The sequence below is a fragment of the Pomacea canaliculata genome, linkage group LG4 (genome assembly GCF_003073045.1).
Source record: "Pomacea canaliculata isolate SZHN2017 linkage group LG4, ASM307304v1, whole genome shotgun sequence".
Classification (NCBI taxonomy): domain Eukaryota; kingdom Metazoa; phylum Mollusca; class Gastropoda; order Architaenioglossa; family Ampullariidae; genus Pomacea; species Pomacea canaliculata.
In genome coordinates this window covers 32,710,817-32,731,106 of record NC_037593.1, presented here as the reverse complement: position 1 = coordinate 32,731,106, position 20,290 = coordinate 32,710,817, and the positions used below count along the sequence as shown (strand labels likewise).

The 20,290-nt window shown below is 39.9% G+C and overlaps 2 protein-coding genes across 3 annotated transcripts; one reads left to right on the top strand and one right to left on the bottom strand.

The window, feature by feature from the left end:
* Nucleotides 1-2,124: 2,124 nt before the first annotated feature.
* LOC112563293 (coiled-coil domain-containing protein 42 homolog) lies at nucleotides 2,125-8,281 on the bottom strand. The gene is made up of 9 exons (XM_025237146.1): nucleotides 8,123-8,281; nucleotides 7,118-7,223; nucleotides 6,526-6,630; nucleotides 6,014-6,099; nucleotides 5,174-5,345; nucleotides 4,277-4,509; nucleotides 3,604-3,691; nucleotides 2,987-3,038; nucleotides 2,125-2,440 (listed from the first exon to the last, which is right to left on the bottom strand). The coding sequence occupies exons 1-9, from the start codon at nucleotides 8,188-8,190 to the stop codon at nucleotides 2,412-2,414; spliced, it is 939 nt and encodes a 312-aa protein (XP_025092931.1). The 5' UTR covers nucleotides 8,191-8,281; the 3' UTR covers nucleotides 2,125-2,411.
* Nucleotides 8,282-8,757: 476 nt separating this feature from the next.
* Nucleotides 8,758-20,077, top strand: LOC112562099 (protein NipSnap-like). Of its 2 annotated transcripts, none has more exons than XM_025235102.1 (10): nucleotides 8,758-8,906; nucleotides 9,924-10,084; nucleotides 10,870-10,915; nucleotides 11,149-11,240; nucleotides 11,423-11,493; nucleotides 12,511-12,651; nucleotides 12,994-13,025; nucleotides 15,491-15,585; nucleotides 17,237-17,320; nucleotides 17,528-20,077. In XM_025235102.1, exons 1-10 carry the CDS (start codon nucleotides 8,782-8,784, stop codon nucleotides 17,590-17,592), a joined length of 912 nt encoding a protein of 303 aa, XP_025090887.1. In that variant the 5' UTR covers nucleotides 8,758-8,781; the 3' UTR covers nucleotides 17,593-20,077. The 2 variants fall into 2 exon arrangements, with proteins under 2 accessions (XP_025090887.1, XP_025090888.1); XM_025235103.1 differs by lacking the exon at nucleotides 15,491-15,585 and adding an exon at nucleotides 13,720-13,814.
* The last annotated feature ends 213 nt before the right edge of the window (nucleotides 20,078-20,290 follow it).

The window sequence follows — 20,290 nt, the reverse complement described above, 5'->3', positions numbered from 1 at the left end:
GCACACTGTAGGCACTTTCTTTGTTGTAAATCAGCCTGAATTCAATACTCACTGCATGCTTTCGTGGGATTGGAACTCTAAGGCCCACGACAATGCGTGTTGTATTAGAATATTAAAGATACATAAGCAGACTTCAAATCTTGGAGTTTTGAATTTTTGTAATTGTAACATGTTTAACTTGGATAATGCGTGTTCGAGTGCTGTGTGTTCTTCTATTTCTAGAAACACTAAATGACTTAGGAGGAACCTGTGCTGCGCCCTTGTGGCAAAAAGGTTAGCGATGGTGCGACCTTTTCAGGGTTAAAGGCCTCCGAGGGAGCAAGCTGGTGTGGGGTTAATCCCGAGTTGACCATCGGAAATAGTCTAGAAACAAGAACGGAAATGACATACATAAATGGCTGGCAGGCACTCTTTATGGTCATATGACACTTATCGTCATAAGTAGAGAACTTGAGACCTTTGCCCTTTTCTTACTCCAGTGACTTCAGAATGTCAGGACATCAGTCAGTCAGTACACCAGGACATCAGACAGTACACAAGGACATCAGTCAGTCAGGACATCAGACAGTACACCAGGACATCAGTCAGTACACCAGGACATCAGTCAGTCAGGACATCAGACAGTACACCAGGACATCAGACAGTCAGGACATCAGACAGTCAGTACACCAGGACATTAGACAGTCAGGACATCAGACAGTCAGTACACCAGGACATCAGTCAGTACACCAGGACATCAGACAGTCAGTACACCAGGACATCAGACAGTCAGTACACCAGGACATCAGTCAGTCAGTACACCAGGACATTAGACAGTCAGGACATCAGACAGTCAGTACACCAGGACATCAGACAGTCAGTACACCAGGACATTAGACAGTCAGGACATCAGACAGTCAGTACACCAGGACATCAGACAGTCAGTACACCAGGACATCAGACAGTCAGTACACCAGGACATCAGACAGTCAGTACACCAGGACATTAGACAGTCAGGACATCAGACAGTCAGTACACCAGGACATCAGACAGTCAGTACACCAGGACATCAGACAGTCAGTACACCAGGACATCAGTCAGTACACCAGGACATTAGACAGTCAGGACATCAGACAGTCAGTACACCAGGACATCAGTCAGTACACCAGGACATCAGTCAGTACACCAGGACATTAGACAGTCAGGACATCAGACAGTCAGTACACCAGGACATCAGACAGTCAGTACACCAGGACATCAGACAGTCAGTACACCAGGACATCAGTCAGTACACCAGGACATTAGACAGTCAGGACATCAGACAGTCAGTACACCAGGACATCAGACAGTCAGTACACCAGGACATCAGTCAGTACACCAGGACATTAGACAGTCAGGACATCAGACAGTCAGTACACCAGGACATCAGACAGTACACCAGGACATTAGACAGTCAGTACACCAGATGTCAGTACACCAGGACATCAGACAGTCAGTACACCAGGACATCAGACAGTCAGTACACCAGGACATCAGACAGTCAGTACACCAGGACATTAGACAGTCAGGACATCAGACAGTCAGTACACCAGGACATCAGACAGTCAGTACACCAGGACATCAGACAGTCAGTACACCAGGACATTAGACAGTCAGGACATCAGACAGTCAGTACACCAGGACATCAGACAGTCAGTACACCAGGACATCAGTCAGTACACCAGGACATTAGACAGTCAGGACATCAGACAGTCAGTACACCAGGACATCAGACAGTACACCAGGACATTAGACAGTCAGTACACCAGATGTCAGTACACCAGGACATCAGACAGTCAGTACACCAGGACATCAGACAGTCAGTACACCAGGACATCAGACAGTCAGTACACCAGGACATCAGACAGTACACCAGGACATTAGACAGTCAGTACACCAGATGTCAGTACACCAGGACATCAGATGTCAGTACACCAGTACATCAGATGTCAGTACACCAGATGTCAGAATGTCCACGCCCAGTCAACCAGACTTCACCGTCTCTCATTTTCCGTAAGACAGGAGGAACGTGTGGTGACGTGTGCACATCTTGTTTAGTCTCAGCCACGCCTACTTAAACACTTTCAGGAGCAAAGCACGCAAAACTATTAAAAATATTTTGTTTATTTTATAATACTCGAATTTCAATACTTAAATATATAACTCGTCTGATTCTTTCTCTCGGAAGTTTCTGAATATTCTCGCGGGGCCACGGATCCAAAATGCTGCCTTCTCGTCACAATCACATTATGAAAACCAAAAATAATACAAATGAGTAACAGGTGACAGGTGTGTGCTCGGTGTCCGAGTTTGAGGATGTCATGATGTCATCACATGGCACGATCCACCCCTCATCTGCCCGCTGTCTTCTTGTATCGTCGCTGTTGTTATTCTTAACGAACCGCCTTCGCCAGCCGCTCCTCTGGAAACGAATGAGAACATTCACATCACCTTCTAACATACTGAAGAAAGCAAAACACATCTGGCAGCAACTAGTTTCGACATTTTTCCTTTATCTCTGAAAGGCATCCAAGTTGGTAATGGTTGTCGTTTATGGCGATGCCAAGCCCTCTACCTGGGATGTGGGGGCAGGAGGAGGGGCATTGCAAAGGAAATTTATATTATAATTTATTAATTTTTTTATGAAATTAGCTATTAGTTAAGCAATAAATAAGCGTTTGAATTTCATTTTCCTGTGTAAATCGGGACGGAGCGCCGGGGGTACCTCGATTAAAATGTATTTAAGACAATTTCCAACTTTATTTTAATATAGCGGTGTACTTTCCTGTTAGTTTAATAACCAAGGAATCCATTTTCTAAAGAAAAGTCCCACTGCACTATACTGACCCCCATCTTCTTTCGGGGCCTGTAGCACGAAACTTCTGCGCGACTTAAGACTCGTGTCCTCATGGCGGGTCACACCTAGCAGCTTGCAATATAAAATATCCCATAATGTTAAAAAGCTTACCTCTTTGCAGTTCTGTCACAATGTTTCCTAGATCCAAAAGATAGTAATGGATCTGAAAAATATCGACAGTCATTAGGTCGAAGGGCATATTTTTGATATCTTCGAAATATTATTTAACGCTTGTTTTCTCGTATCCGTTTATTTACAGTAGGATAAAGCTATTGGGATAGTCAACTACTCCTGTCGGAAAGGTTCAGAAGAAGCAGTTTTGTTCACATTTCATTGATTTATAATTTTTTCTTATTCTCTTTCTCTGGCCCCAGTGTTTAGAATGCTCAGTACAGTGGACACCCGACTGGCTCTCCGGTCTGGGCCTAAAACCCATCACTTGTGGATCATTACTGTAATCGGCTGATCCTGTCTGCTACCTTCTCCACCTTTATCTCTCTGCATCCCTTCATGTTCCTGGCATTGTTCACTGTGCATGTGTGTGTGTGTTTGCCTGATTGTGATGCCCTTTTCTGTTATCATCATTATCTACTGATAATCTTGTAAAGCGCGTTGAGCTCGCTTCCGTGTATGGAAGTGTCCTGCAAAATTATTTTTATTTTTATTATTATTATTCGTAGTAATAGTATATGTTTCCTTTCAATAATATGAGAAGTACACAGACTTACCTCATCCATCTGTTCCAAGAAGTTGTCGGTCTCGGGAGGACGTTGGGTCCTACGGGAGAGGACCATCAAGTACATGTTCCGGGTGGACCTGACCGTCGCAAGAGCGTAAAGAGAAATGTTGGGTGGGATGTACATACAAAACTCACACACTGCACAGTACAGAGTGGTGGTACTAAGGCAGCACCATTTGCCAAGTAAGGAAACGATGAAGGCAACAAGGATGGCAGAGACGAAAGGAGAAGAAAAAGTAGTGCACAGCATGTAGTTGGCGTTTGTTTAGCGCGCATGACTTTCAAGTGGAAGGTGCTGCTGGTGTCAGGCTTGCGTAGGCCACAACCTACAACATCTCCCACCCGCCCAAGATAAAAGATAACTCGTGGCGCCACTTTCTACCTGGCGTGCCGTAGTCACGGTGAACCACTCACTGCATCTACGTGTATTTCGTGTGTGTGTGTGTGTTTTACTTCCTTTTACTTCGATCATCTCGGATCGAGCCGAAGAAACTGCAGTCTAAGGGGAAGTGGAGCATTAAGTCTTAGAGATTTAGCGAGTACAGACACAGACAATGTACCCACGTACGATTTCCATTCTATAATCTATCCACACACACACACTACTATGATGTCACTGACGTGACCTGTGACCTGTGATCGTGGCCGGTGACATTACTTACAGGATGACCATGCCCATGAGGCGGGACTTCTCAGTGGCGGCTGAGAGCAAGTCGAAGTACTCGCCCTCCCGGTGCAGCGCCTCGCTCTTGGCGTGGTCCAGCGCCTTCTGCAAGTTGGTGATCTTGTTGCGCAGTGTCATCATGGTGTCCTCCATCTCGTTGCCCAGCTTGAGCACGTTCTGGCGCGTGGTCTCCAGCATCGCCCCCCGCACCCTGTTGGTGTTTCGCAGCCCCTGACACCACATGCCATCTGAAGCAACAGGACGTGTGTGTGTGTGTGTTTGTTTGTTTGTTTGTTCTTGCAGGCGTGTGTCCGATATGTAGCTATGTTGCCAACTCAATGCTAATGAGCTACACGAAGGGAGACAATATTACAAAGATAGACAGACCAGAAAAAAAGATAATGAAGTGACCAACACAGTAAGTATAAGAGAGGCTGCCAACACAGTGACACAGGCCGGGTACCTGTAGGAGGCCAACACAGTGACACAGGCCGGGTACCTGCAGGAGGCCAACACAGTGACACAGGCCGGGTACCTGCAGGAGGCCAACACAGTGACACAGGCCGGGTACCTGCAGGAGGCCAACACAGTGACACAGGCCGGGTACCTGCATGACGCCAACACAGTGACACAGGCCGGGTACCTGCAGGAGGCCAACACAGTGACACAGGCCGGGTACCTGCAGGAGGCCAACACAATGACACAGGCCGGGTACCTGTAGGAGGCCAACACAGTGACACAGGCCGGGTACCTGCAGGAGGCCAACACAGTGACACAGGCCGGGTACCTGCATGACGCCAACACAGTGACACAGGCCGGGTACCTGCAGGAGGCCAACACAGTGACACAGGCCGGGTACCTGCAGGAGGCCAACACAATGACACAGGCCGGGTACCTGCAGGAGGCTGGTGAGCGTCTGGTGCCGCGTTATGATGCTGCGCGGTTCCTCGTAGCCCCCGCCCTGTGCCATCACCTGCCGCAGGTAGTCGTAGAAGACGTTCAGGCGTTTCACGCTCCGCTCCAGCACCTTCAGCCTGTGGGTTAGCTCCGCCTTCTCCTCTCTTAACCTGACAAGTACCCAGCACCAGACTGCATTATGTGCTGTTATTGGTATCAACTAGACCTTGCACGACACTAGCCACACCTTGACACTGCACCACTTCTGGGAGGGTTTACGACAGGTATGTAGCTTGCTGTCACTTGGTGTATGTGATTCTAAATGAACATGTGTCGTAGACTGATAAACATGCAGTTTACAATGGAACCTAAGTAAACCTTTCGCCTTGTGGTTGCACGAGAATGTTGGGTGGGGGAGAGAGAAATACGGTTAAACGAAAGAGAGCGTCGGCGAGTGGGTGGTTGCCTGAGTCAAGAGAAGATCGAGCAAAATCCTAATTCACTTGTTTTATTCCTTTACAAGAAAAGGAACTTTTTTAGAATCCTGCAAGTCCTGTTAAAGTGACACTGTGTAGGGAGCTCTAAACCCTACATTCTTACTATCCTGCGCGTATGTGACTGCAAACATGACAAATCTTCACCGCAAGGAGTGACAGAAAGGAAGGAAGGTAATGACAACAAAGGTGGAGAACAAAGAATGCAAGTCATCACAACTAAAGAGAGAAGAAATAGGGGTAAACACAAGGCAGACAACTGCGAAATGTACTCACAATAGAAATAATACTCAAATAACAGGAGAGACGAATGGTCCAGGAGACAAGGACGACACCAAACTCACCTGATGAGTTCTTGATTTTTATAACATATCTCCTCCCTTTCAAATAGGGCCTTGTTTCTTGCTCGAATGAGTTTTGCATCGTTTTCCTGTCAGGCAATCAGAACAACACATGGCTGAACCACCACAACACCACGCACTGCTAAACAAAAATCAATCCTTCTTACAAATATAACAAGTTGCACTACCAAAAGACAAATTACACTTTTAGGGAAATAAATTGCAATGCACTATGACAGGAAAACACAGCCCATGCGACGATGCTATCATTTTTTTCAAGACATTCAACCACGTGTTAGTTATTTGCGGTCGTGTGGCAGGTACACTGCCCTGCTATCAGTTTTTTTAACCATGCAGTATTTCACGCAGCAACGGACACGTGGACACAGTTCTAAATAAGACTGATTTATTTTAATGGTTTCCTCTTTCTTCCCCCCTTCCTCGGCCCCCTTGTCTGTTCCAACATGTCAAAGCAAATGTTTTGCAGTAGTCGATAAAGAAGTTAATGAGCTTACTTTGATAAAAGTGTCGAACTTCATGAGGGACTCTTTCAGCTGATTCTCGCGAATTTCAGTCTCCTCTCGTCTTGAAGCCAGACTCTCCATCTTCATCCTGAATTCCTGTCACGTGGGTAAACATCAACAACTGTTCATATAGGTACATCTAACCTCTGACTTAGAGCCGTTAGAATTCGAGGGAACATTTCAAACTGTATTTAATAAACCTCTTCATTTCACACACACACATTCTCCTACACGCAAAATGCAAGTTCAATCAAACAAAGACTTTGTAAGTCACCATTTCACTTTTTCCAACCAAAAGTTGTCTTTCCCACTCCCCGGTCCACTTTCGATAGATATTAGGATAGTGATAATATCTTAATTACTCAAAGACGACATGGAGGTCCCGACCATAATCCAAGACTCGGAGCCACCCTCAGCCTCTGGCCATGACGGCCACACAGAGCAGACCTACTATCACAGCACTGGCAACAACGGGGAGTTCAACGACACACAAAGATCTCGACTGACCTCTGTCATCAGCTGGACAGCCAGCAACGACAACTTTTAGTGAGAACACCAGAGGTGAAGCCAACAGACGACTAACCTCTTTCTCGGCCTTGCGCGCCTTCTCGACCTCCTCCAGCTCTCGCCGCTTCTCCAGGATCTGCGTGGAGGCTGTCATGTGCTCCTTCTCTTGCTGCGGCATGTAGCTGCAAATGTCACAGCACGAGCTTGTATTACTGGACTGCTGGCAGACGATATTTTTCAGTTAACTACTAAAACGAGGCATGCTACTACAAAGCTTCCGGTTTAGTCACATTCTTTGTTTAGTCTCCGAGAATAACAGCGGTGAACTTCGCAAGAGGCTAAGCGTTGGTCTTGGGAAACAGACAGTAATCCATCTACAGTGTATACATGTCCATGGTCACAGGGTACGGCGATGGTGCTGCCCCTCTCATCATGTCACCACAAGGCATTCGGAAGCAGAGGAGGCTCCGGAGCTCGTACAATGAACATAAACCCAGTGACTTTGTGCGAAGCACGTGTTCCACATTCGTAGAAACGCCATATAGGAACCTTTACTTGCTAGCTGGTCTAGTCTGGCCACGTGACCTGGCACGACACCTTGTCAAAGACTGTCCTTCAAACCAGGTACTGAAGAAAACTTACAAAAGTCAATGACTGGACAGGTCGTCCCGTGCAGGACCTGCTCATTATCGTCCAAAACAGGCACAAATGGCGCGCCTTCTCAGTTCATTTGTCTATCCATATCCTCCCCACAACGACAGGAGCTATGATGAATGATAACAATAACTGCTAATCAGACAAATTTGAATAAAGTGAAGCTTCGTTGACAAGCTAGCATCCGTCCTGTAACCCACATTCCGTTCACGAGCGGAAAATATCCTTTTGCTGGAACTAACAGTAGAACACAATAGCAGAGCAGATAGAGCTTGTCTCTCTCAGTTGTTTCCAAAAACAAACAAAATTTAATGGTCTGCCTAAATCTGTCGGACTACTAGAGATGTGGTTTTCGAATTTCGTATACTATATAATGAATGTGTTGACAAAATCCAAAAGTTCTACTTTGTTTAAATACCATACTTACAGAAGAAGCTTCTTTTCAAAAGTGTTCTTAAAATATTCCTCGAGACCCATATCCGGCGGAAGATTCATGATTGCGGTCTTCTACTTTTCTACTTTGCTTGTGAAAGCAGACGACGGTTTGAAAGCCTGTACAAAATGGTGTCTAAAAACTAATATCGGAAAATAACTTTCGAAATTAATATGAAAACTTTATTTCAAGACAACGAAAGTGTTTTTATCTTTAAAGCTACTCTTAGCCCTGCATAAAAATAAGTTCATACTTCAAGCGATTATTATGAATGTTACAGAGCTAATCTTGCCAACATCAGCAAGTGAATTCGCCTTTTATCCTCGTTCGTAAAAACGTTATAAAGAAAAATAAATTTTGGAATTTGTGGAAAATTAGTAATTTTACGCAGAAATGCAGTTAAAATTTGTTTATTAAAATATAAAATATTTTAAAGAAAAAAGTGAGGATTGGAGTGTAAAGGGTATTGATTGAGTACGATTACCTTTTTCTAGTTACCCGAATATTCTCCAAATAAATATATTTTTTAAACTGCATATAAATTGTAATAATTTTTATGCGTATTGTATAAGTTTTATAATATTTTACAAGAATCGTGTTTTGTTATATGCTTAAATCTTTCTGCTATTGTATTTGTATTTTTTAAAGATGACATGGGTTTTGATTTGAGAGTTTTAAATACTGTCATGGCTGCAATGGCAGGCCTAAGCAGAGGAATGTTTCGAACCATAAACCTTTTGCCTGCGTCCAAGGGGTTTCCTGGTCTGGCAGCATCTAGGTTTGTGCCTAAAGTAGACTTTAAGCTATTACAAATATGTTTATTGTTGTTGAGCAAAAAATATACACTTCTTCTTTTATCGTTTCATATGTCTGACCTTCAGAGTGTAGAGGTACTGAGACCGACATTGTTGACTCCGCCAGCTGTCTGCATGTACAGGGGGAAAGTGTATTGTGGCTGTGTAACAACTTTGCTGACTAATATTCACAATCTGCGTTCCTTAGGCAGAAAAGTGATATTTCAATGAGTAAGGAGAAACAACATGCATCAGCATGATTAAATTCAAGCATTAGGGTCGAAACACAGAAACTGCTTTAGCTTTGGTCCGTAAGTTGTTTTGGAAATTGTCAAAGAGCAGACACGCGTTGTTGGGGAGAGAGACTAAAGGCAGAACCCGACATATGAACTATCTCAATAATATTTTAAGAAGATGATCGGTTGAAAACCATTTACCAACTCGGCTATTGCCAAGAGACAACCGGATCGGATGACACGATCACCGAGTATAAAAAGATTACGAGCAACTTCCATTTCTAAACATTTCTTTGTTTTGTTACTGTCTTTCTTTTAAAGATTTGCATATGTACTCTTTTTCAAATTACTAGATCGAGCTCACTTTGTCTTGATATTATTTCCCAAAACCTGAGTGAATTATCCCTCATTGTTTTTGTTATACAAGCCTTTAATCATCACCATGCATAGAAAGAGCTTGGCATGAAGGTTTATGAATTGTTACGAGCACATATACCTAAGTCTCTCATTATATCTAGTATATGTGTAACCTTTTCTGTGATCTGTGTAACTATGACGTGGTGTTGGCTTTTATCTCAAAAGGAGAAGGAGCTATTCATTCAGGCTTTGAAAGTATCTTCTACAGAGTTTATCACAGACATCAGTTTGCATTTTCTTGCTAGTGAAACTAGGAGTAATTTCAGCTTTTCATGGCAGCAGTAATTGTAAATATTCTATAAATACATAGAGAAATAAGAGGTGTTAATTTCAGTAAATAATTTGCAGGTGGTTCAGTGCACAGCAGGAGACACCTACACCAAAGGAAGGTGACCAGGGAGAAAAAAAGGGATGGTTCCAAAATATTTTAAGGGTTCGAACACTGGAGCCAAGTAAAGAATCACATTCCATGCAGCTGTCAAGCAAAGAAACAGTTTATGAAATACAGTGTGAGTATTAAAGGAAGGGCTTAATTCTAATATTGCAATAAACTTCTTAATAAAGTAGAACATTCTGTTATCATTTACTTTTAATTGATGTTAAATTCATTTCTAGATTAAAAAAAAATTGACATTTAATTTTTGTTTAAATTTAAAACATGTCAAAAATATATAATTATTCATAGGTTTCATTCTAGCTCTAGGTTCATGTGCATGTAAATGTGTGACATGTTTTATTTGAAATGTAATGGCAGTAACTGCTAATGAAAAAGAAACTTTCCACTTTGACTTACTCCACCGGTTCTGGCACTGGACCTCGGTACCTCTCCAAACTCACTCCCATCCATACACCCACATGACTTCTTTACTCATCTTTGGACACCAAGCTTCTGCGAGTCTCACTAGCTAAGACAAAGACATATGGGCAGAGGTCTTTCTCCTACCAAGCCCCATCAACTCGGAATGGATTACCCATCAGCTTTTGAAACTCTGATTCTTTTACCACCTTTAAGTCTAAACTTAAGACACATCTTTTCAGAACGACTTAATGGGACCCTGTTCTGACCATGAGTGTGCAAAACATGTGTCTGTAATTTACTTTATGTGTCAGTGGGTGTGTGTTGTAAAAGTGAGTCGAGAGAGTGTCAGCTATTTGCAAATAAGGGCGCATGGTTGTTGATATATTACTTGTGTCAAGAGCAAATCTATTATTATTATTATTATTATCATCATAAAGGTGTGTGTATTTTCATTTATTATTGTTTCAATGTAATAATTACATATTTCATTTGCAGTCCATGCTGTGAAACCAGAAAGCATGGAGGAATACTTGAACCAGTTGTAGGTATACCCCTGTCAACTGTTACAAGAATATGTGTGTGTTGATTATATGTTGACATATATATTTAACAAATGTTGCAAAACAAAGCAACATTTTAAGTCTGATGTGCCATCAAGTAACTGTCATGAAACTGAGTTTTAATACTTTTAATAAATTGTCCAGAAGTGCAAAGATATGCTTTCAGCTTCATGCATAGCTTGTATGACTGAATGCTTTAATTGATGATTTTCAGTGGCCGCTTTTCGGAACTGATCGAGATGAAACAGACAGGTGCTGAATTGGTTGGCAGCTGGACTGTAGAGATTGGTGACCAAGACGAAGCAAGTAGGTCTTTCTTGGCACTGTTGTTATAACTAGTGCTTAAAATATTGTTGACATAGTAGACATTTCTGTATGTTTAAATGGGAGTTTGTGTTTATATATATTTATATAAAACAGTGTGTATCTGCACTATGACTTATGTGAGTTTTCTTCCCTCATTGTTTCATTGGATTGATGTTACACAGTTCACGTGTGGTCTTACAAGGGAGGTTATCCTGTCCTGAACAGAGCAAACCAAATATACAGAACTGACAAGGTGACTATCTTGGACCACACTTTATTAACAAAGCTGATCCATGTGTCAGTTTTATTAATTTTGTGCTTATTAGTGTCAGATATAAGACATTTTTGTCAAAGATTTTTCAGTCGCAGACATTTTTATTCAGTTAAAATTTGTTTAAATCCACTTATGAAACATTAAGTTTCTGCAGATCTTTGAAGTGAACATTTCTCATCTGATGTATTTGTGCATGTGTGCATGTGAGAACAAAACAACGAACGCTTTTATTGATTTTAATCAGCCATATCAAGAGGGTAAAATCACACGACTTTGTTACATGGGTAATGCATTAAATAAAACCAAGTGCATTATACAGATTCAAAATTTTACCAATAAAGACTAGTGTGTCACATCCTTATTCCTCCATTCTTTGTAGAGGTAAATGGCAAAGCCACATGTTGTGCCTGGATTATTATCAGGGTTAGAAAATCAAAATAGAGTTGGAAATTTATAGAACTTGAGGTGGTATATCTAGGACAAACAATTACAAAGTGAATTTCAGTCTCATCACAGTAACAAAAAGGACATTGCTAGAGAACTGTTGTTTAAAGTACCTAAATTCATTGCACTAGATTCATTATACCTAGTCTAAATCTTTAGAAATGTCTCTAAAACCTATATATTTGAGGTCAGAGTCTAAGCGAAATAGCTGTTTTAAGTAATGAATACACAAAGAAACATAAGTTACTGGAGAGTTTATCGTGCCAGTCATGTTGATAACAGTCTATAAGTCTCCATTTAAACTCCCTTAAAAACAGTTTTAGATTCTCGGCGCCTTGATTTTCCCTGTGTGCATATGAGAGAGAGCCTGTGTGTATGTGCACATCCATGTGTGTCAGTTATTTGTAATGCATGGCTTTTTCAAAAGTTCTAGGTGATAGTTTTGTTGCAGCTTATTGTTAAAAGAGTGCACTAATAGTGTTACACATCACAGATGTTCACACAACTTGAATGGTTCTTGTACTAAGCCTGTCGGAAAATGTGTGGTTGCAGGATTTTATTGACTTTCGCAAGAACCGCAACAAAATGATAAGGTATCGAAAAAACCAGATTCTTCTGGCCTTTAGCTTCTGGCCTGAGCTAAAGCCAAGGGATCCAAGCAATATCTATGAATTACGAAGCTATACACTCAAGGTAAATTTTCATGAAAGTTATAATAGAAATCACTTGGAGAGGGAGAATGTAACATGAAAAAGCAAAAATTAATCTATGAAGGAAAATCAAATTTAGTGGAACTTGATACAAAAGAAAAAGGACTGTTTGCTTATAGCAGAGTTGACTGATTGTACATGCCATAGCATGACATTCAAGAATCAAATGGCTATCATGGATGAGTGATTGCTTTCTCTAAAAAGAGTTAAATATTGACTTATATTAAGTAAATGGTGCAAAAGATGGAAGCAAGATGTTTCTTCTAATGAGATTTTATTTGACAGTTGTTAAAATTTTACTTTTTTTGTGTGTATCATTCTTTAGCCTGGCACAATGATTGAATGGGGAAATAACTGGTAAGTACACAGATTGTTGGTATTCTTGCTTTTTGTGAATATGAGAGGAAACTATTGTACGGTGCAGTGATGTTCTTTAGAAGGACCAAATGCTTTTTGCTGGAATCAGTGTCACTAGAACTTTCCTGCTTTCTTGCATTCACATCCCAGTTCCCAAAAGTGCGAGGGTGTTTTCAGTTCTGGTTTGTGTGCAAGAGCGTTTAATCCCACCAGACCTTATAAGAAAACTTTAAAAGCCTTAGAATATTTCCCTTGTTCCATCCTTAGTTGTAAGCTTAAAAATCCATTAAAAAAACAGTTTTGCAAAAGTCTTTGCAGCGAGAGGACTATTCCTCATCATATTGTTCGTTTCAACATTAACTTTTCCTGCCCTGGTTAATGTCTGCCACTACATATTCCTTTTCACTTTCCTGAGTAACAGCTTTTGCAGACTTAAGCGGTGGAATGAAGTAGAAATTCTACTTTATCTTCTGCTTGTGACCATCTACAGAAATAGCTTTTTTGGTTGAAATTAACTAATTTCTTTGAAGATATTAAATGCACTAGTTGGTTTGACATCAACCATCACAAAGGGAAAGCAGAAGCAAATTTGTTCTCTTTAAAGCTGCTTCAGCTGATGCGGTCTTGGGCCAAGGATTGTGATAAAATATAGTGGTGACAAGTGTTGCTCTTTCTCATTATTTCTTACTTCAAGGGCTCGGGGCATTAAAAGCCGGACTACTAACAATGAGCCAGTAGCCGGCTTTTTTTCTCAGATGGGAGACCTGTACACAGTCCACCACTTTTGGGGTAAGTGAAAATGTCAGGTGGTGCAAGCCCCATCAGAGGAGTATGAAGTTTGTCACCTATTGATGTTCACAGCTGTTTATTTATGCATCTTTTTTGTTCTGCTTTTCATCTTTTAATGATTTGAACTAATTGTTTGCATGCTGGAACCAATTGCATACATGTAAAATGTATTTGGCCGTGATCTGCACATTTTAGATTGTAGCTGCTTCCAATCACCATTTTTACATTTTTAATTCATGCTGGGTTACATTTTTTAAAGTTGCTTTTTGACTTTCAGTGCCTGGTGGTCATAGCTGTGAAAGTCATGTAGTGCTTTAGTGAAACATTGTGTAACCCATTTAAATATTCATGCTTGAATCTAAGACTTTTTTGTGATCATTGATATGTCTTCTGGCTTGTGTTATTATTAACTAGATTTTTGTTTCTGTAGCCACCGTTCAAACTGTTTGCAATAGAGTGAAAGTGTGGGAATTATTTTCTTTGTGTAGAGTAAAATACTTTTGTGTTAATGCATCTGTCCGTGGATTAGTTTCCGAATGCATGCACACATCCTTTCAAAATAATTTTAATCATGTTCCGAGCTACAGACAATCTGATCTGTTTTGTTTTGTTTATTTATGTCTGTGTGCTTTGGATGGTCAATCTGTGATGATACAAAACAATCTATGATTGATAAGCATGCATTTGAATTAACATGGAAAGGGGTGTACTCTGAAGTAAAAGCATGTTATGGTGGTGTGCCACTGGTAATGCTGTGCGCTGGCTAAAACAGAAATTTTTAAAAATTACTTTTAAGTCTAAAGGGATCAGAGTAACAATAAAGTCATCGAAAAGTCAAAGAAGGTTGGTAATATTTGCACATTTATAAGTCTGTGAACAGAAATATCTTGTATTTTATAAAATCTGAGATAAATCTTTTCATTAAAAAAAAAACTATAGATATGTAGTATTGGGGTTTTTTCCTGTAATTTAGCTAACATTGGGAGGAAAACATTCTGGCTGATGCTCTTTATTCAACAGATGATATTTTGTTTCCCTTATTTTACAGGAAGGGGATAGATTGACTACAGCACAATCTTTCGATTTAAGATGATGGTTTTAACCACTTTAAAATTTTTGTCTATGTTTAATCCTAAATGAAAATTCAGTACTGGAAACTTTGTGTGTTTTGGGTACATATTGTAACATCTGTAAAGTATCTTTCTTTGAAAACTCTGTTTACATGAAAAATCTATTAGTATATGCAATATTTATATTTTCAGGATATGACATTTACGTTGCTTGGTTTTTGTTTGTTTTTTTCTTTTGTGTGCTTGCTTGCTTGTTTCTTAATATTGAGATTCATTTAGTACTTCATTTTGGTTTCACAAATTTTGCTGGTGTCTGCTATGATGTCAGGAATGCTGTTACAGCTTTCAAACCCAAAAGCAGAGTTCCAGATTGAAGTGTTTTCCAAAAACGGAGCCAAACATATGCACAAATGCATGTATGCACATTTTACCCACACGATTTCTTTCCTACCAGGCTTTTTCTAGGTTTGATTTTTGACTTGCTCCTCTCAGCAACCAGGTCATCCTTGTGCAGAGAGCGCACTTCCTTGTCCATAGGTAGTGGAGAAATGCTTGACACCTGGGCCTGGTCACTGACACTGTCTTGTCACATTTGCTTGTTACTAGGGCCCGAGGGATAAAATATAGACAAGCAAAGAATGAAGCTGTTGCTGGTTTCTTCTCACAGATAGGCCCACAGTACACCACTCATCACTTGTGGGGTAGGTAGATACACAACCATACAACTGCCAGATAAAGGTCAAGGGCGGCATTTGCTGCATTGAGAGCAGTCTGTAGCATTATTTGTGTTCTGTTAATTCTCAGAACCTGCCAGTTCCTTTATTAGAAATAAGGTTACATATTTTTTCAGAAAGAGGTGGACAGAATCCTTTCTGCAGTGTTTCCAATAGTACTGGGGGAAAGAGCTTAAGTTCACAAACAAAGAATTAGATCTCAGTTTTCATTTTAGTGGACTATTGTAACATATAGCACTACTGACAAGTCATAGGATAACTTTGTTGCAGTTCATGGTAAGTTATATCTTTATCAGAGAAAATACCTAATTCCTTAGCAGACAAAGTTAAACTAGTCAGTTGTTCTTTCTATATCTACCAATTGGAAAAGATGTTCATGAAAGAAACCTGTTCCAAAATCACCAGTTCCAATTAAGTCTGTGCATGTTCCAGCATGCAGCACTGCGAATGCATATGCTTTGAGTGTGCCGTCCCAAGCACTGTGAATGCATATATTTAGTATGTGCTTCCACAAGTTTGGACTTAAAGACACATGATTTTTTATTTTTTTTTTCAGCACATTGTATGTGCATTTGATGAACAGTCTGAATTTGCTGTATGGTTTTAGCCAGGTTACATTTCTGCAGATTGAATCACTCACACAAGTGGATTTCATTATTATTAGAGACTGGTTTATATATAAACAAAAGTGATGATATTGCTGGTTGTTTGCCAGTTTGTCTCACTATAAAAAGATAATGTGAACTTCAGAAATTAGGGGAGATTTTTATCTGTGTTGATATTTTTTTGCTGGACATTACAGCATCAATACAGGGGCATAACAAAGGCTTATCACAATTCTTTAGCTTGAGAAAGTACCATTCACTCATTTTTAAAGATCAGTAAAGTAGTTGCAATTAGTATTGCTTTTGATTAACATCTGCCTATCTTTAGAAGATATTTGCTCTCATACCTTTGTTAAACACATATTGTTATAAGCTGCAATGCAGTTGCTAGTCTAGATTGATGATATAGTTGTCTATACTTGCATTTTTCTTAGTAGAAAATGAGGTTTGCATGCAGCAAAATAAAACCAAACATCTGGATGCTCTGATAGGCAATGCTTTCAATAATGGCATTTACAGACAGTATACTAATTTATAAATGGCCCTGACTTCATCTGGCATTTTTACACAATCATATATATGCATATTTCCAATTTAGCACAACGGATCCCTTAAATGTATATAAATGTAAAGCATAAGTCCCTTTAGTTCATTGCTCTTTTTTTTTTATTGCTAAAGTTTGCATGTCGTGGCTATTAAACTAAAAGCATGAGGGAGATTTATTGGTTTAACTAATATACCTTGAAGTCATTGATAAATATTCTGAATAAGAATAATATTTGAAACTGTTAAAACTGGGTCAGTGCAACTCAAAAAGATGCTGCATTTCAGTAACAGTAACGCCTTGAAGTCATTGACAATGATCCTGAATAAGAAAGTATTCAAGTTAACACTGACCTGGTCTATCTCATAAAGAATATGTTCCATTTCAGTAAAAAATTTAATTTCTGTTATATGGTTAAAGACAATACCTATAAGTTAATTTATATGTATATTTTTATTTTTAACTAAAGCTTACTCAGATCTGGAGTCTCGCAAAGTAACTCGTGAAGCTGCATGGCAGAGGCCAGGTTGGGATGAATGTGTTGCTTACACAGGTGAGACGGAATAATCTTTTGTTTGTTTATTTCATTTTGAAAGATTCGTGTTGTAGGACACTTAAAATTCTTCTTAACTTCTCACCATTAATGTTGTGTGTACAGCTGTAGTATAGATGATTTACAGCTGTGCAACTTTAGTAGATCTTTCATTGAAGCATGCATTGTACTGTGTGACTGTTGTCTTTTTGTTTTTGTTTTTTTCAGTGCCTCTCATTCGTCACATGCAGTCACGCATTTTGATTCCAACTCCATTCTCACCCCTCAAGTAAAAAGGAAAGCTGCTACCATTACATCTGGGCTCCAGGCTTGCATGGGTCATGACCTGCCTTGAGTGGCGCAGCAAAGGGGACATAGTTTCTACCTCCCCTTCTCTTGATTGTGAATCAGATGGCTTGTTGTATTCTGTACATAAGAAGTGACCCTTGCGTCATGACTATAAGTTGACACTAAAACAAGTTTGGTAGTTACATTTGAACATAGGACATGAGCACGAGTATGATTCAGGGAAATGAATAGTGCTGCAGACCATCCTTAGGAATTAGTGATTGAGACGATTAAGCAGTAACTTGTTCTAAGCTGCTTAATGAATTCACTCTGGGTGTATTTAAGGGTAAATGTGGTTGACTATGGCAGAGTAGTTAAGCGACTGCTGTTTGAACTATTTACATGCTAGCGTGTGAGAATGCATGTGCAAATAAATGATAGATAAGGTCTACATGTTCAGCTGGTCTATCCTCTATTATTTCTGGTTTTCATTTGATGAAGTATGAGTACTTCAGAATCTCCTCTCAAAGCCTTGAAAGTCTGAAGGTAAATTAAGATTGGCCTGTGTTAGTGTCCAGGGAGGAGGAATAAGGACATATCACAGAGTGATTCCAAGTGTGTGCATTGGTGTGCACCACTGAAGTCCCTGCTAGAATGCTTGCTGTGTCTCCTTATAGCTAATGACCTAAAATTCCATGTTGTTAAGCAGTTCCTTGTTGAGAGAGTATTTTAAGTTTCTTTTCTTTTTTCTTTGCTGCTTTTAGTGCCACATATTTTGTGCCATTGAACTCTTTGTTTAATTTTTAGTTGTTACATTTTTTCATTATTAGTGCCATGGATTTCATGCCAGAGTAAGATGAAGTTTACCGTCTTGGGAATTTCTCATATTTTAATTGGAATATTTGAAAACATTATGCCCACAGGAATTTATTTGTCAGAAAAGTAATTGGGTGTGCGGACTGTTCCATGCTTTTTAATGCACTACCAAACAGAAAACAAGAGGGAACAATTTATGGACTCTGAACATCACATTTTTTCGTTTCAGAATGCAGTTTTATGAAAGACATTCAATTGAAGTCAGTGATGTCAAATAATTTGAATGACTTAGCACTTAAAGTAGTAAGGGTTTTCTTAAAGATTAAAAAAATCGTGTTGCACAGATATGTTGAGGATAAATCAGTTTCTTGAAGAATTAGGCACAGTATTCTGTGTCTTGTAATGGTCACATCTTCCCAGTATAATGTTGGTTGTACAGTTCAGCGAGAAGATTATTTTGTATCTTGGAGCTTTTTAGCATGGACCATCACAAAGTTAAAGGGAAATCAGGGGCTGGGTGCATCGTAGGGTTAGTACTGACTGGATGGCAAACGCAGAGCACTTATCCAAAATGTTTGTAAAGTATTAGCAGTTTAGTTGACTTAGGACTTACCTGGCCAGCCAGAGCTTAAAAAGCCTATTGCTGACCCTTTAGAGATCATCTCCAGAACTCTTTTTGATCTCTATTGTGCCTGTTGTTTCTCATCTCTCCGTTTTATCTTGCTGGCGAATGTAGTACGGGCCATTTTGGTAAAAGCCCCTCTTTCATTATTTTTTAAACTTTTTTTCATTTTCAAATATGGAAGAAAATCAAGTTTCTTCATGATATTGTATTTTTTATTGAATGATGGTGGAATATTTTCTACAATTTACTGTCGTGTTTGTTGTGTTGACTTTTTGGAATCATGTACAATCATTGCTGTGAAATACAAAGCTCTACTGAAAAGCAAGGGTTTATGAGTTGCTATCCCCTTCCCACCCTTCCTCTGCCCACTTTTTCCTTTTTTGTGTAGGTGTAATGATTAGGCGGAATGTGTGCAGCACTATTCAGCATTTTACCTGATGCTTTTTGTCTTATGCATGGAAATAGAATGTTAACAGCTAATCAACACGATTGTGATGAAATTGAGCTTTATGTCGAACTGCAGTTGATGTCCGTGTTAAGTGAGTGTTGCTACACAGAGAACTGATTATGCTTCAGTTCATTTGCACTGATGTAAAAAGTAATGCGAGTATGCATTTTTGTGTGCAAACTGGCGCGTGTGTTCAGACATGTGTTCACTCCCAAAGTCTCTTTACATGTGAAGAAAACAATGACAAAGAAACCAACAATTCAACTTTAATTTGTATGTAGGGAGTATTGGAGAAGTGTATTCGTTATGTGTAATTGGTATCAGTTATTGTTATATCTGTTAAATGTCACCAGACAGCTACAAAGATATGAGGTGGGGTCATGCGGGGGGGACTTGTTACAAATACACAAGCACCTACACAAACACATACCTGATTGTAGTGAAGTAGTGCTCAGTTACATCAGTTACATGCCCACAATGGTGTCGCACTAGTGTGGTTGACTAATTCTTTCGACCTCTATCATGCTATAGGTTGAGTAGATTCTTGAGTGTGTTGGCACGTGAGATTATGTACAAGATTATAATCCATGATATACCACTTGTTTTGCATTGCGGTTTGTATATTTTGTGATTCTCCTCCCTCCCGCCATTCCCGTTTTGTCGTGGTGTGAAATGGATTTATTAAGTACATTGACTAGTATGTTCGGCCTTCTAAACAGGTGCCACATGCAAACAAACTCCAGAAGGATGAGACACCTAGAAACTTTTCTCTCAAGTGACTAGCGCTTTTAAAGTCTACATTACCTGTGTCAGA